This window comes from Poecilia reticulata, chromosome 22 (assembly GCF_904066995.2).
Source record: "Poecilia reticulata chromosome 22, P_reticulata-male-v2, whole genome shotgun sequence".
Lineage (NCBI taxonomy): Eukaryota > Metazoa > Chordata > Actinopteri > Cyprinodontiformes > Poeciliidae > Poecilia > Poecilia reticulata.
Genome location: NC_088851.1, coordinates 12,433,844 through 12,451,267, shown reverse-complemented (window position 1 = coordinate 12,451,267; position 17,424 = coordinate 12,433,844). Strand labels below are relative to the sequence as shown.

General features: G+C 39.2%; 1 protein-coding gene across 1 annotated transcript in view; it reads right to left on the bottom strand.

The window, feature by feature from the left end:
- The window catches only part of spred1 (sprouty related EVH1 domain containing 1), a 40,161-nt gene extending 33,156 nt beyond the window's left edge, over nucleotides 1–7,005 (bottom strand). Inside the window, exon 1 of the mRNA XM_008399808.3 lies at nucleotides 6,217–7,005. Coding sequence (XP_008398030.1) covers nucleotides 6,217–6,248 — 32 coding nt within the window. The 5' untranslated portion in view covers nucleotides 6,249–7,005. The remainder of the gene's footprint in view (nucleotides 1–6,216) is intronic.
- Nucleotides 7,006–17,424: the final 10,419 nt, after the last annotated feature.

Below are 17,424 nucleotides of genomic sequence, written 5' to 3'. Positions count from 1 at the left end.
TGTGGCTCAACAGGAAAGAACCATCTTAGCCCAGCTGCAGCAAAGAGTTCCCAACAAGGCCCAGCCTTCTCGCTCCTGCATGCAATACGACTGAAAACAATATCTACAATTCAGTCACTTTGTGTTAGAAGCAATTCTTAAAGGCATTAAGATATGGTCTGTGAGCATCAGAGGCCCAACTGGACAAGGAAATAAAGACAAGCCTCCTATGTAGATGCTATGATGCAGACACACTCACATACAACTTAAGTCCACATGTGGTGTAGAGTAGACTACTAACTCCACACCATCATTCATCTTTTAAGAAAAGTACTTTTCTAATTCACTACTCACATTTTGTTCCACTTAATGCATGCTCCTAAAATACTTGAAGAGGAAATGAAAATAATAAGAAGGAAGTAAGTTAGGTTTAAAATACAGAGGATCCAAGCCTTAATCTGACCAAGGGGATGGAAGAGTCCATTACAACGCAAGACAGGTTTCATTTTGATGATGCGTCACAACCACAGATATCACAAGACATCTGTAGATTCATATAAATAAATACAAAAAACTAACCATTCTTCACAGCTCAATATTTTGTCACTACAGTACTGGGTCACAGAGTTAGTCTATAAAAAGATAAACACTGCTGGTTACAAATGTTAACCCATAAAATGAGGTTTTCACTGCCTGTGAAGGGGAAAAACACTGAGCATATATCATGCAGGCACTGTTGTTATATGCAAGCTCAGGTTTGTCAAATGAAATATTTTGTTAGCGAGTAAGCCACATTCATCACAACCAACACTTCCTCAAAAGAAAACAGAAGCAAAACCAAAGACCTGTTTGAGTGTTCAGCTCAAAAGAGATTGCCCTGGGGTAAGAAGTGTCTGTAGCTTATATTCAACCAGCTAAAATGACGAAAGCTGTTACAGGCATGGATGTGTACTGAGGTTTCAAAAAGCTACAATTTTAATAAACAGCCACAAACATGATGTTATCATGCATAAAAACAGAAAAGAATGACTGTATTTGAAAGACAGTCATTGGGTAGCTTATAAGCACTTCCTCAATCATTTAATCAAGTTTTTGAATCAAAATCAGAAAAGCTATAACTGTTAGATTTTTATTGTAAACCAAATATCAACATTTAAATAAAGGCATGCATATCATGCTATTACATTTCAGTTTAAAATGTTTAAATGATTTGATAAAGTGAAAGTAGAGTATTTTTAATCAAGGTTATCATATCATCAGCATATCATCCTGTTGCCAAATGGAGGCCATGTTCAAGAAACTGAAATAACTGCAAAATTCACTGACTATTGAAAGGCCTAAGACACTATTTAGCTTACCATGAGCTCCACAGAATATGAGTCATTATCCAGGCCATAAAGCATGCCAACAACTGGAGAAGTCATATATCCTTGTCGTTTTGAGACGTGATGGGGGTTGTTGGGGAAGAATGTTTTTGGGAAGCTCTGCAAAACTAAAGGGAGTGAAAACAGCTCACATGTGATAAGATCAAGACACCCACATAGGCAGCTGGAACACTGAGCTTTCAAATCAATCACACAGATAGGAAGCGGACAGAGAAAGCAGACTGAAGATCACCTGACTAGCAAAAGACAATACGGCAGGAATCGCAAACAATGAGGCCGTACCTGGTGTATGTGTCAGTCAACTGGCATTCACCAAGTAAAAAACAAAAACGTATGAGGGAGGGCGTGTAAAATATCTGCACTTTCCATCTGAAGGTGCAGAGTGGCAAGAATCTGTTTGATATTAAAGAAGAGGGGAACTCTCCACACATGCTGAACAAGACACAAACCAGAATCTCACAAGGCTTTATGAGCTCTTTTTGTAATTTCAGCTTTGTGAACACCACTGCACCAAGGCCAAGAAACATGTTCCCAACAAAGGCTGTGCTGTGTGTCTACAACAGCTTGGTTTACCCAACCATCTTTTAGACAAAACTACCTCAGGGCCATCGCTGCTTGAATCTTGAGGCAATTTTAAAAAGCATTTATGAAGACCGCAAGCTTAAAAGACACACATAGTATTTCACAAAAGTGAGTACACTCCTTCCATTTTTGTAAAATATTTTATGTCTTCATTGAACAACACTATTTTGATACAGTGTAGCCATTGTACAGCTTGTATATAAAAGTAAATTGGCTGAAACCCTCAAGATAACATCTTTCAAAAGTGAGGACACCAGAATGTCCAAACTGTGCCCCAGGTTTCATGTTTTTTGTGGGCACTATTATTTTCCTGAACTGCTACATCTCTCTTGGGCAGGAAGTTCACTAGAGCTTCACAGATTGCACCGGATTTCTCTTCCCCATAATGACGTCATGAAGCTGCTGGACGTTAGAGACCTTGCATTCCTCCACCTTTAAGGAATAGGGTTTAGGTCTGGAGACATGCTTGGCCAGCCCAGAACCTTTACACTCAGTTTCTTTAGTAAGGCAGTGGTCGTCTTGGAGGTATGTTTGGGCTCATTATCATGTTGGAATACTGCCCTCTGGACCAGTTTCTGAAGGGAGGGGCTCAAGCTTTGCTTCAATACGTCACAGTACATGTTGGCATCCATGGTTCCCTCGCTGAACTGTAGTTCCCCACAGCTGGCAGTATTTATGCAGCCCCATGAAGCCAGGACGACCAATTTGATGCAGTGTGCAATGTAAGGTCTAAACAACAACTGGTTGGCACCCCCCCTTTTCACTTAGGGGAGTACTCACTTTTGTTGCCAGTAGTTTAGACATAGATGGCCGCTACACTGTTACACAACCTGTAAACATTACTTTACATTGTATCAGTGTCATATCTTCACTGTTTTCACATGGAATTTTTTTTTATTTTCCTGTACACACGTTCATGAGAGACTGTATACTTTTTTTTTTAGAGGTAAAGTTTGTAATACAAACCAAACACAAAAAAAGGTAGCAGACAACAGCCAAAGGTAAAAGAATGATGATGACTCTTTGAATGTGAAAGTTGGGCATCAATGCACAACAGAATGTCCAATTCGAGTCCTTAAAGAAGAGATTTTTATGGTGATTTGTCCAGTAAGGAGGAGGAAGTCAAAGGAAATGATGTCTGACAGAAGTGGCATGCAGGCCTAACAAACTGGACCCAGAGATTTATCAAATCTCTGTGACTAGTCTAATCTGTCTTTAAATCACCGCAGTGGCAAATGATAGTTAAAAGCTGTTTTTTAAGCTGTTATTCCCAACTCTGGTTCTCCCCCGTAATTCATGTTTTAGGTGTCCCCTTGCTGCCAGACGCCTGACTTAAATACCAAGGTTGATTAACAGGCACTAGATAGCATGCAGAGGAGGTCAGGCAATCATATAAGTGCTGGAACCAAGGCACATCTAGGATACAGGGGCCTGAGAACCAGGGTTGGGAACCACTGTAAACACTAAAATACTAGCCATATTCAGATAGACAAATTCTGCTCCTGTTCTGACCGGAATTGTTACACTGATGTGTAAAGTCATGTCAGTGCGTTCCTCCCAACTGTGCCACCAAAACAGCCTGCTTTATATTAGTCAGCTGTGAGATGGTTACCAGTCTCACTTTTCTCCATATAATCAGATATAATCACTAGTGAGGGTTTAGCTATTTATACATACTGTATTACAGAATCAGGTGGCAGCTGCAGCCGAATGTTTTTTCTTGTAATTGCCTCAGACACTGAGGAGAAAGAGAGCTGCAGCTAAAGCTAAATGAGAGCAGCTACTAATTTGACGTTATATGTGGGTATCAGCAGGTGTTTTGTTCGGAGAGAGGACACGAAAAGAAACACTGTAAACAATGTTTTGTTTTTCATCTGATAAAGTTCAAGTTTAAAACTAACAGGCACAGTTGCCTCAGTGGTCTGGCTGACTTCCTTGTTCAGCTATCTGTCCTAGCTTTCACAATAGATTCATAGATGATCTTTGTAGCAAGGTGACCACATATCTCCCATTATTATTATTACTTTTTTTAAACTAAGAAAACAGTGAGTTCTATGTATAACAATAGCCCATCAGACACTCCGGATCCGTATTACACGCAATCATTCATGCATGATACTTGCTTCCTGTTTTTAAGAGAATGTGGACACAAAGGCTTTTTGTGTTGTGAAAAAAGTGTTTAAATCAACAAGTTCACAAATATAATTATGATTGTCTTTTTTTTTTTTTTTTTTACTTGTGGTATTTATAGCTATTTGCTTCTACAACATAATGAGAATTAGTCAGTCAAAGAAAATATGTTTTCCTTAACACCTGTCAGCAACTTGTTAGTTGAGCAGGTTTTATTCAAGGATTCGGAGTATATTGGGAAAGACTTTTTTAAAAATAAGCAACTGACTTCCTCCACGATCTAAATCCACCTGGGCAATGGGAAAAACCGAAACGTCTTCAAAAAGGAAAAAGAAAGACAACCTTCACTCAGTACTCTGAAGCTTCCATTACAATGAATCATACCACTGGCATAAAGGTGGTGGAATCATAGCAACAATGTCCGGATCGCTTCATCATGTTCGCTGCCGCCATCATGCAGCGTGGAACAAACCCAGCACTGTACTAAAAACCCACTGATAATACAGAAGCCCACGGCAAAAATTCCCTCAGCTGGGGTTGTTGTGGATCCTTGATGTTATTCTAAGGAGACGGGTCAAATTTTACGCTTATGTTTTTGGGGTTTTTTTCTTGTCTTCAGGCAAACACAATGAGAAGTTTGATCTTATCTGGTAGCATCACACATAAAAAGACAAAACAACAAAAAATACTACATTAGATTTAGATTAATCAACACATATGTGTTAAAGGCTCAATTCTGCACTGGATAATGTGAACAAAGGACAGCATGGCAAATGTTACATAAGATAACAGAAGTGCACTTCAAGGACAAAACCCCATGCATTAAAATCAATCAGCACCACAAAGGCCAGATAGAAGAAATTGGAGAAGAAATGGGCGTGTTTCAGTCATCTAACCATGACAATGTAAATGGCTGTAAAGGACATTTTACTCCCTCTGTGGCAAAAAGCAAACCCTCGGAGATGGGGAAAATGATTATATGTCATTATGACCCACTCACATACATATAAAAACCCTTCGCCTCTGTGCCCGCGCAGTATTTAACCCAAAAACGCGATCGTCGGTGCAATGCGAAAGAGTGTACAGTACTGTGAATGGGCAGGCAGGTACTTTATGAATGGAGGAGATCATGTGACCGCAGCACCTCCCGAAGCAGATATTTCTCACTGACTGTCAACAAGCGCTCATGGGGGGCGGGGGAGGGTGTCAGCCCCATTAAAACAATAGCTAAACCCGACCAGAAATGCGTGCGACGTGTACGAAAAGCACGACGTGTACCGATTAGTCAGTGTCCGCGGACCGCGTTGAGATAGGTCGTGAATGTAACGCCGTTCCACGGCGTTTTTTTATGAATGGAGATCGTGATATGTAAATGTGTGTGATTGAGAAAAAAAAAAAGTCCCCTTCTTCTCTTATAAATGTCGCCATAGCCATGAATAGTTATAATTTGATATGTATGACTGGTTAGGAAAGACTAGATTTACGCACAAGGATTAAATACAGGATTTAAATGCACGGGAAGGTGCAGAAATCATGGCGGACAGCAGTTGGCTACACACAGATCTACACTGTCAATATAACGCAGTGTGACCATGATGTACTCAGACTGACAGATATCTCAATGTATATTTAAACTGGACTTGGCTTGTCTACTTTAAAAATACGTACATTTAAAGAGGCGATCAGTACAATACCATTACTATAATAAAAATAATAATAATAATTTTTAAAAACGAGTTTAGAGTAATTTTTCCACCTTATTGAATAATTCCAACATTACTGTAGCTTCAATACGGAGGCCTAATATAAATTCTCCCATCGTAGATGTCAAATATGTCAAAACAAGAACACGAGCAGGCATGGCATTGTTTCCGTATGTATACATGTTATTACAGTTATAGCAAACGTGTGCTATTGTTCTTCCAATAGTCCATAAACAATTAGAAGTTACATTCTATATTATAAAAGGCAAAGCATAATGTTGAAATACCAGCGCAGCAGAGTCAGAAATGTCACCGGGACAGCGTGTAAAAGCACATATTAATACCTAAAGGTACCTAAATACTAATCTGAACTGTTTTTATATGTGCTACTTGAATATATGTATACGTCTGTGCATATGTAAGTAAAAAGTACTCACTCGTTGTTTGGATTTGTTGAATCTTCACTCATTTTTTCCTCACGAGGATCCAAATCCTAGCAATAGCATCGACGACGCAGTGACGGCGGGATAAAATACCACAAAAATCACCATTTTCCTTCATAAAAACGAATAAACCTTATTAAGGACGTCGGATGAACGGTGTACAAAGAGGGGGCATGCCTAACCGAGCGTCCCCGAGAACACCGAGTGAAAGCTAGCTTAGCTCTGCTGGCTGGGACTAGTGTAAAGCAGCGAGGGGGAATGACAGCCGTTGATTCATTTTATCCTCCCTGGAAGTAAAATCCGACCACAACAAATGAGCCAGCGGCACCATCCTCCTTCAACAAACACACAACAGATCCTCGCTTTGCAAGAATGTTTATAGATCCTTCAAAAAATGAGAGAAAATGCAGGAATCGCCGTAGACTTCAGCGTTTGGCAGGTTATTTACGTCGAGCATCCATTCGCCCAACTTCAGCTCCAGGACGACACTTGAAAAAGCGCTGTGCAGTGTCGGCTCCGTCAACGTGTCCGAATATTCTGCAGTAAAGGCATCCGAAGCCAAACAAAAAAAGAAACTGGCTGTTTTCAGTGTGCATACACGGGGAATAATCAACCAAACACAGACATGAGATTTCCAGGAAAAGTTGGTGGACATCTGCTTTTATCGAACTCCATTTTCAACTCGGAGGAGGAGGGGAGGTAAAGGGGGGATGAAACATCGGAAAACTGGGCGGATGTGTCGACCCTCGCTTGAGAAAAATCGGATCCTTCCGCGACGTAGTGAAAACATGTCACCCTTGCAACTAAATATGCTCACCTAGCAAATAGAAAGTTCCGACTTGTTGAAGAGTAACTAGCATTACACTTAACCGCCTTCCTCTGTATGCCTGTGCGGTCAATTAATTAATTTTGATGTGCAAGGGGGGTTCACTAAAGTAGTCCCAACACTTCCCAAAAGAAGTTTGCCTTCAATCACGCATTGATATAGGAGGGAAGCGTCTGTGTGATACCAAGCGAAGTAGAATATAATTAGGAGAAGGGGCTGACACATGCCCTCAGCCACAAAAATGTTTGTTTTTCTGTTTTACTTCATGCAGTCTTGTCGTGGTCGACCGCACCCGCACCACTTCTTAAAGTTTGCACTGAAACAATTTACTAAAGCTATGTAAAAACATATATATCAGTAAAATTATTTAATTCTAAATTAACAGTTAGCTCTGTAAACGTTAGTGGTCATTTCACTCACTATTTGTTAATGACTTGATGTTTTGGTATTTTGGTACAAAAAAGTTCTTATAAAAGGCTGGTACGTTAATATAGGCTATTTCGTACCTGAAACGGCTTGGCACAGTATCTGAAAAACTATAGTATGAAAATACCAGAACCACAATGTAACAAAATGACTAAATACTTGGAATGAATGAAGGACTATTTGTACATAAAAAGTTTGGTACAACATGATACCAGAAAATGTCTGTCTGGTATCACATTGGCATGAAGGGACTAAGACTTGGCCAAGGATTTTTTATACCTGACTTCTTTATGCATAATTCTGTGGCTAGAAAGGTCAGATATGAAATTACAAAAATACAATATTTTATTCATGGGAAAAGGTTTCAACATGAGACAGTTGGGTACAAAAGGTTAACAAAAATATAATTTCTTGAAACTTTTTCAGATGCAAATTTATTCAAATCCCAAACGGGCACCCAGTACAACTTATTTTTTTAGGTTGTGTGTCATTCCTGGAAAGAGTAATATATGAAAAGGTACCCAACGTATGAAATACTTAAGGACCATCTTGTCCCCAGTTTTTTTCTTTGGTACAAAGTAGTTTGGTCTCCCACGTGTGAGTTTGTACCCTACAGAGGGAAGTTTAGTACCATAATCCATGAAATTAGCATTGACTAATCAATGAATAATCAAGTGATTCACCAAAGGTTAAGCACTTGGGTTCAAAGTAGGTTGTTTATTGGTGCGAAATGGTGATAGGAAGGGACAGAACACCAGCTCTTGGTATAAAACTTGAAATTAGCAAAGGAACGAATTGAACCGGAACCCAAAGTAAGACTAATTTATTTATGAGTTGCATGGTTTAAAATACGATGATGTCTCATGTTACCCATAAAGTGTTCTGAAACTACCCTGCACTTTTGTGGAGTTATAGGAGTGTACAAATATAACATATTGTAAGTGTAAAAGAAACATAGTTATAAAGGTTTCTCTTGTTTAAAAAAGAAGGATGGTAAAGTTATCCTATCTTGATCTATGCATAAATGATCACTTAACAAGGGAAACTCTACTTAGTGACTGTCACTGTACAGTTTATAGGAAACATTCAATTCTCTCTAGTAATGTTTTATTTATTTTTTAAAAGCTATTACAAAACAAATTGTTAGCTTCAGTTTACATTTAGCTTTGGCTAAGCAACCCTGCTATTTCCTGAACTTACACCTTACAAAGCACCCCTGCCCTCACTCAGCTCCTTCAGACTAGCCAGCAGCAATTAGCAAACACCTCGTGGAACTGGGAATCTGCTGAACTCATCATACGAGCTACTTTGCAGTGCAATGCTGGTAAAAACATTGTTAAAGGGTTGATTTAAGAGCTCTGCTATGATGACTTCCTGAAGGCGGGGCTTCAGAAAGAGCAGGAGTTTTAAAAGAGACAGAGGCCGAGTTTCAAAGCACAAATATCGAAGTAAAATTTTGTATATTTGAAAAATGTAGAGAGCATTTTCATAACAACTGAAGGTAATATAGTTACTTGATTGTACTATAAAATGTCAATATGTGTCTCGAAAACACATAATACTGTCCCTTTAAAAGGTTTACTGCTGTTTTAATAACATGACATAACATGTTAAATTGCATGCCTTAATCACAAACTAATTATTTTTTTAATCATTATTTTTAAGTTTGAAACATGGGAGGAAAGAACCAGGGAACCCCTTTTGTGTGTATTGTGGTAGAGTCTACTTTTTTGGACATTGGAGGTTGGATCTAAAAATTATGTCACACCCTCATTGAGAGTGTTTTAATTGCAAGTAAAAAAAAACATCACATGAGATCTGCCAACTGGTATCATAGTTACTAGTAGCAGTACACCCTGATAGCAATGTATGTCTCAGCATTGTTTTTGCATTTTGACTTAAAATAACATGCTTACAAATAGAGATGGCATAGTGCTTTGTGTACCTCTGACTTAATGTGATACAATCCATGAGTAACTGGTAAATAGTTTATGTCTTTAGGTTTTGCTGTGTTTTAAATGCACCACAGCCATAATGGATATTGAACTTTGATGCTCTGTGCCAATAGGTGCTCTTCGCCAACGGGTGCAAATTGTTATATCAACCTTATTGAGTGAATTCTTAACTCTCTTTTACTCCGAGATCAATAAAATACTGCACTATACATTAATGTTTCTTTACCAAATACCATAATAAAAAATGTTTACTCTTTCTAAACACTTAGAAATGTTTCCGACATAAAAGTGTCTTGGAAGTTACTGTGTAAATCCATGAGTGGATCCCTGAACCTTATTTGCAAATGTGTCAAAAGCTTTGCAGAGTGAATCTGTGGTTTGGTTGTGTAAGACTTAAATGCTATTGGATTTCTCTGCTCTGTGGAAAGCCAAGAGATCAGGCTAAATGATTCTGTGTTGTTGTCATAGAGACAGCATGTTGTGTGAGAAGTTTCTTTGTATTTCTCTGGCTTTCATACAGCTTTCGCCTCGGCCTTATGTTGCCACCATATAAAGCACCCTTCATGTCGCTGTATATAGACAACCCATGCGTGCAGTAGCTCCACTTGTGCAGCTATGACACATATTTTGGACTTCCTTTTTATTGTTCGATTACGTTTTCTCAGTTGAGTTGCGTTTACTGCTATGCAGCTGTCTTTCGGAGAGCAAAGGTGAATGGTTTGTCACTGTTTTTTTCCCTCTTACTAAATTACTTAGGTCAGCTTGATATGAATGTTTAGAAGCTTGTATTTGCACAATCTGTATCTCTGTGGAGAGACTCACACTGAGTAATCAAGAAACAGAGGATCAACTCTGTTTTAAAAACCATGACTTCTTTGCTTAATTTCTTCCTTTTTAAATTAGGTTACCATTTGTGACTGATCAAGCTTGCAAGTCCAAATAAAGTGTTCTTTGTCTAAAATGGAGCAGAAAAAAACCAAGTGACCATGAATTTTCCCACTTGCATGCCTTTATCCTTTAGAGTATTTAGAGTTCAGGAAGTCGGCCTGGTTTCTCATCTCACAAATGCGGATGACCCTCATGCATTTCCTGTGTTTTTCACACACTTAACACCACACAATGTAATGTATTTAAACAGGGCAACAGGATGTTTAGCTAACAGAGACATCCCTTGACTTCACTCCCAAGTGCAATCAGAGTCACAGTTCTCCTCAGGGTGGTAAACAAGTCAGCATTCCGATTCCAACAAGCAACCACGGAAAATGGGATTCACTCATCTCAACACAAACCTCTTTTCAGAGTATAACTTTACTTGACTTTTTAAAAGAAAAATTTTAAATTTCTAAATTAGATTCCTATGGAACCTATGTGGGCTCTTGTTTAGTTTTTTCTTAAGCAACTGTAGCCTTGCAGCATGCTTCGCAACTTGACAAATTCAAAGTTAAAAATTCCTATGCAGCACATCGGTAACCATGCACTTTAACATTCAGTTGCTCTGGTCAGATGAGATCAAAACTTTTTGACCTACATCCAAAACTGTGTGTGAGGTAGAAAACAAACATTGCACATTAGCCCAAACATGCCATCCGTATCATGAAGTATGATGGTGGCAGCATAGATACAGAGTGTTTTGTGTGGATGCAAACAAACACTACACATACAGTAACCCTCAAAGCATCCCCACTGTGAAACATGGTGGCAGCAGCATTGTGCTCAGGAGATTCCTAACATAAGATGGTCAGAAATGATGGGAAGGTTAATACAGAGAGCAATCTTGAAAAGAAAACTTTTTAAAGTCTACAAAACAGTTGAAACTGGGTGAAGGTTTACCTTCCAGTGGGATAGAGACTTTACACATACAACCAGAGCTATAATAGAATGGTTAGAGTATTTGTGTGTTAGAAGAGCCCAGCCAAAGTGCATCTTTACTAAGTTAAAAGTATGGAGCGAACAGTGGAAGAATTAGAAAACAAACAAATAAATTCTTCATTTTTAACCCAAACAACTTTTCTATTGGTTATATGCACATCCGTACAATAGGGAGTGAGTGTGCCCCTGTATACATCAGGCTTTGCTGAAAATGTAAAAAGGGTTCTGATTTCACTGTTTTGTTTATCTTTTTAAGTAATGTATTGGATATTACTTAGCTCAAAATCTGAAATTCTCTGTTCAAACCTGAAGTGCATTGTTCTACATAAACAGATTTATATATGTTTTACATATAGGAATGCAGAACAAACAACAACACTTGTATTGAGATTCTATCCCCAAATTAACCTGACATTCATGGTTTTGAACTGTGGAAGGAAACTATAGTGACTTTGTGTGACGAGGCCCCTGAACTTTCAATAAGAAAGCGTGACGATAACTGGTTACGTCTCTTAACGTTGTCTTTATTTACATACTTTCAGTCATATTTAATGAACTCGAGGGCCTGTTGTGTGATCTCAGGGCTTCTCCCTTAAAAAGCGTTTGCAGTTTCCACATTAAGGTCTCTCAAGTTGTCTCTTTATTAGACCCATCTGGATAACAACAGCTGACTCCTGGCAATCTTCACCAAAAGGTGTGGCTTGAACAAGAGAGGCTGATTTTTTAAAAGACCAGGAAGGCGAGTGCAACAATGCATACCTATGATTAGTGCAGGCCAAGCCTCGGAAGCAAGCAGCTTTTAGGCAGTCTAATTGCAGGGTGGTGAGTAAAAAAGGTGTAGTGGCTGAAGGGGAAGGAAGTGAGGGCTCTCAGGCATGTTTGATGTTCAACATACTTGCTTTCATCCTCTGACTTTCTGACAAGAAAGTTTCCTTAATGCTAGTTCTGAAATCTCTCTCTCTCTCTTTTTTTTTTTTTTAGGTCACTTAAAAGTATATCTCACAAGATTTTGTTTCAAGAATATTTTCCAATAGACCATGTGAAAAATCAGAGAAGACCATGTCAAGCACAAAATATTAACCTTGCAGCTGCACCTAGGCATGGGTGTAGATTTAGCTGAGAGATACCAAGAGTATGAGTGTGAATTTAGGTGGTTTAATAAAAATAAAAAAGTAAAAGAAACAAGACAAAAATAATAACATGTAATAAGAAGAAATTTTATTGTATATAGTTTTTGGTTTTGAAATGGGATGGGAAGAAGCATAGACTTGTTCAATCCTATCCTGCTAGGGCTAATATCTTCAGCTGAAGAAGAAGTTGTAAGAAAAACATCTACTTATGCCTCAATTGTAAGAACTCTTCCACCTGAGTTTATAATATGTTTAGTTTATAAATGTTAACCCTGAACCATATGAGCCATATGCAAAAACCTGATCTGCAAAAAAAATGGGAAATTAAATTAGTTTCAGTCAGTGTGGGCTTTTTCACAGCTCCAGACTCTGCTACTTCCCTTTGTTAGTGTGTTGTGCGTGGGTTTGATTGAAACCTGATCTATCCAGGGAAGCTGTGTTTAGGGTGAGGTGGACAGGCTTTTGTTACTGCCTGAGGGGTGTTTATTTGGGCGGCTTTGGTTGGCTTCCCTGTAATCATCATCCAGCCCCACAGGATAGAAGGGATTAATGAATATGTTGGAGGGGAAGTTAGAGATGACTGTTTACAATTCTCATGGGGGTTAAAAAGAAACGGCATGTGAGACAGGACAAGAAGAAGAAGTTGGGCATGCTTACTTGTGCAGTCATGCGCCTATTTATGTAAGATTAAAGGTGGCCAAAAAGTTTGAAAAGTCTGATTAATTCTGCCGAAACTAGCATCAAGACTGTCTTAAGTTTTCTTTAAGCGCTAAAGGATGATTTTACTTTCTTAATTGCGCAGCCCCTTGTAAAAGTTGCCAAGCGGCCCATGTTAGCTTTGCAGGAACCCACAGCTCAGGTGAGAAAATCTATCATCATGACAGGTGTTATTCATGCACAACATAAATCTGGTCTGTATTGAAGGGTGGCAAGAAAAAAAAGAAAAAAAAGTCCAATGCAAGTCTCATTTCCATCTGGTCTTAAGTCATCTCTGCAAATATGTGACAGAGGGTGCTCTGATCAGATGTTTTTTTGTTTGTTTGTTTGTTTGTCTTCATGAAAAATCCTATGAAAACGAACTCAATGAAGGCAGAATTATGCTGTGGTCTTAGTAATAATAGTCTTAAGTGGAAAAGATATGCAAATAAATCAAGTTTGAACAAATTTTAATTGACATAATTGGTACCAGGCTATGCATTTGCATCTGACTTTGTATTTGCAAAGTCAGATGGGCTTAAACAGAAGTGAGGGCCACTTTCAATCTTTGATCAACTCTGAATTCTGATCATTGTAAATACTAAATAATACGTCTTGGGTATTTGAGTGGAAACACGGCTTGGATTCTGTAGCATTCCAATTTTATCCAGCGATTGGAGCTTTTAGTTCAAGTAAATGTAGACCACAATCTTTATTTCCTGTTGGATTTCTATAGTTTCAGTTGTACATTCACAATATTGCATGAGGGGAGGGGGCAGAAGAAGTGTGAGAAAAATGGTGGTGATACCAATGCATGAAAGTAGAAATGTTAGAATAAAATTCAAACATTGTATATCAAGCCAAAACTACATGTTACTCTTCGTTCGTCTGAGAATGATTTTAAGAATGATTTTGTGCAAGAAAATGTAATGAACATATTTTGTATAGCCCACAGACTTATCCTAACCTGTTCAAAGAAGTATAATAGGTCACCTTTAAGTCATTTTTTAAAAAATTCAATACTTCTTGGAAATAATCAGGACTCACTGTGGCTACTCAGACTCGAGTGAGTGTCGTAAAAGTATATTATTATTCACATTCATTTTGTGACCGATCTTAAATTACAATTCATTTTACTAGATGAAATGTTTAAATTTTAAGGAAAAGCCAAAAACATAATCTGAATACTTTCCAGAGCACTTGTATCTCCACTTACATATTTACACAATGTCGTTTCATTCAAATTTTCTGCAAATAATCCACCTGCCCCCTCCTTCAGCCTCCTCCCATCCAGAGCTGTCTAGCCTCATCCTCCTCCCTCCTTTTCCCCTCCTCTGTTGGGCTCCACTCCTTAATCCTCCCGCTCATCTGGGAACCACCAGCACCCCGCCATAAAGAGATGCATTGTGCCCAGATTATTTGATTGTTTTCAGATGTCGAAGCATTCCTACACAAAAGAGGAAGGACAGAGTTTGTCCAAAAGCCTAAGACTTCTTAGCCAAACTGATGGACACACAGGGAGGAGTAGAAGGAGGAGGAGGAAGAGGGGGCAGAGAAAGGAGCAGACGCACGAGTCAGGAAGTGACCTCTGCAATGCCAGATTACAAACAATGTGCTCTCTCTACTTCTGCAGTCCTTGCTATGGAACATACCACTTCTGTCAGAGCCAAGGGGGGTGACGCCTATAAGAGGAGGGAAGCATGGTTTAAACCCGCTCTGTGTGCTGCTTCCATTCAACGGTACGCGGTGGGAGCAGGGTGGTTTTCATCTGGGCCAGGAAGGCACTTCACTGATGAAAAGTAGCCGCATGGAAGTGGATGAGGGCTGACGTGGGTTCTGGTGGTGCTGGAAGATGGAGTGGGAGATGAGCAGGGAATGGCTCACGTCCCCCAGACATGAACTAAAATGTTATGGCTAAGAAAAGAAGGGAGATGCAGGATGACAAACAAGGAAGGAGATGGAGGAATGCATGAATAACGGAAGTGAGGGAGGATGACGAGCAGCAGTCTGATTCAAGGTCCGTCAAGTTCCTCGACTGTGAAACAGTGGACTTTTTGTCCTGGGGCTGTTTTTTTTTTTTTTTAAACTCAGCATCCTGCTTCCAATGGTCTTCATCAATCTGTTTACACATAAGATCGTTACCCCATCTTTGAAAACAGGCCTACTTCTTTTCATGTTTATCTTGATTGGGTTTGTTTCCCCTGACAATTATTGCTTTATTCTTTTTAAATCTACAGAGAAATCAGATATCCCTGAAAAAAAAAGAAAACACCCGGATGAACACACGCACACACACACTCACACTCACACACACACACACACCGTCCACCCCCGTCTGCACTGTCATGAGTGACTCATAGTGCATCTCAGCACCATATGAACTTCAAAAAGAAGCTGGCTGTACATTCACAGTGAATTCAGCCCCTGTTCTTTAAATAGCTCAGCCTCCTCCAAACAGAAAAAAAAAAATTCATGCAATAAAAATGTTTGAATCATCCAAGAAGAATTAAAGAGCCAGCCATGGCTTTACTCTGTAGAGAAAAAAAGCAGCACCCAGATTATTCTTAATTTCCAGTGATTAAAGCTCACTTCACCATGGGAACAGACGGTAAATCCCAACTTGATTTCTTCCAACCACAAACCTCAGTGTATCGTTTTGGGGGAATTTTATGATAGTCCAAGACAAAGTACCAAATAATTGTGAAGTAAAAGTAAAAGGAAACACTGTTTTCAAAATCTTTGTCAAAACTGAAAAGTGTGGCATGCATTTGCATTTTCCCCAACATTTTGAAACCCTCTTTTGCAGGAGTTTCAGCACTGAAGATTGAAATTTCTGGCCATTCTTTTTTGCTAAACAACAGAAACCCAGTCAGATGGAATAGAAAGCATGTGTGAGCATCCATTTTAAAGCCCTGCCACACATTCTCAGCTACATTAGGATTTGACTATTCAGATCCAAACATTATATTTTGATTTAAATCATTCCATTTGAGTTGTGGTTGTATGTTCAGGGTTTTTACTCTCCAAGAAAAGTGAACCTGTGCCCCATCTTTATGTATTTTGTGGCCTCTGAAAGGTTTTCTTCCATAAGTTTCCTGTGTTTAGCTTGATTTATCTTCATATCTGCTTCCCAGCCTTTGCTGACAAAAAGAGCTTTTAGAATCAGGCTGTTGCCACCATGTTTTAGTTTGGGGATTGTGTTTGTAGGATAGTGTTTTCCTCTGCACATAGTTTTCATGTAGACCAAAAACTTCAGAGTTGGACTCGTGTAACCAGAGTATCTTCTCCCACATGGAGTATGAACTGAAAATGCTCCTGGCTACTTCTCAGGTCAATACTCACTTTGTCCCACCTGTAAGTTCAGACGGATAACAATGTTTTCATATGTTTGACGTTGTGCAATTTTCTGTGCATTTTAAGTTAAGTCATTGAAAACTGTCCTGTCAGATGTTTTTAGGTCATTTGCTGCAGCGGATGTTGTTGTTAGGGTTATTATTTTAACCCTAACAACTTAGTAAGTTTATTACTAAACTTTCATGGTGTGTTCATTGACCTTCATCTCGGACAAATAGTTGAGGCCTTCCGAGAGCAAGTGCATTAACACCGAGATTCATTTACTCACTTTTTAATGATGAAGGCAATTGATGGCATTGGATTTTATTTAGGGGCATAAAGGAGGCTTAACATAGAAGCATAGCTTCTCAGATTTGTATTTGCAAAGTCAAACCGTGCTTTGCTGTCTTTCCACTTCACAGATGTGCTCTGCTTTGCGCGTACGACATAAAATCCCAATAATCTGCATTTTGCTTTGTGGTCATAGCATGACAAAATGCAGAAGGTGTCAATGAACTTTTGAAAACACTCATGATCTGTAAACACCGATAATGAAATAACAACATAGAGATTAGTGATTTAGATAAAAAAAGTATTTTGTTCACTTGTGTTAGACCAGACATGAACATTTAGTATGTTTTTTGGAATGCACCTGGTCTGATAGACAAGCAGAAGAATGCTGAATACTGTCTCTCGCCCAGGGAGGTTGGGCTGGAATGTGGCCCAGGCCCTAATTCTTCTCTTCACTGCACAACACTGGAGGGCTGCTGGTTTACACACACGCACGTGCACACACGCACGCACACGCACACACACGCACACACATGGACACACATCCAGTCCTAAGGCCTGGTTTTGCTCACAGCCAAGGTTCCACATGCACACATGTGTGTCTGTGCTCACAGTATGAGTGTCTATGGCAAGGGGCATAAATCTGCTTTCCTGCTTGTGTATGACTTCGTCTGTT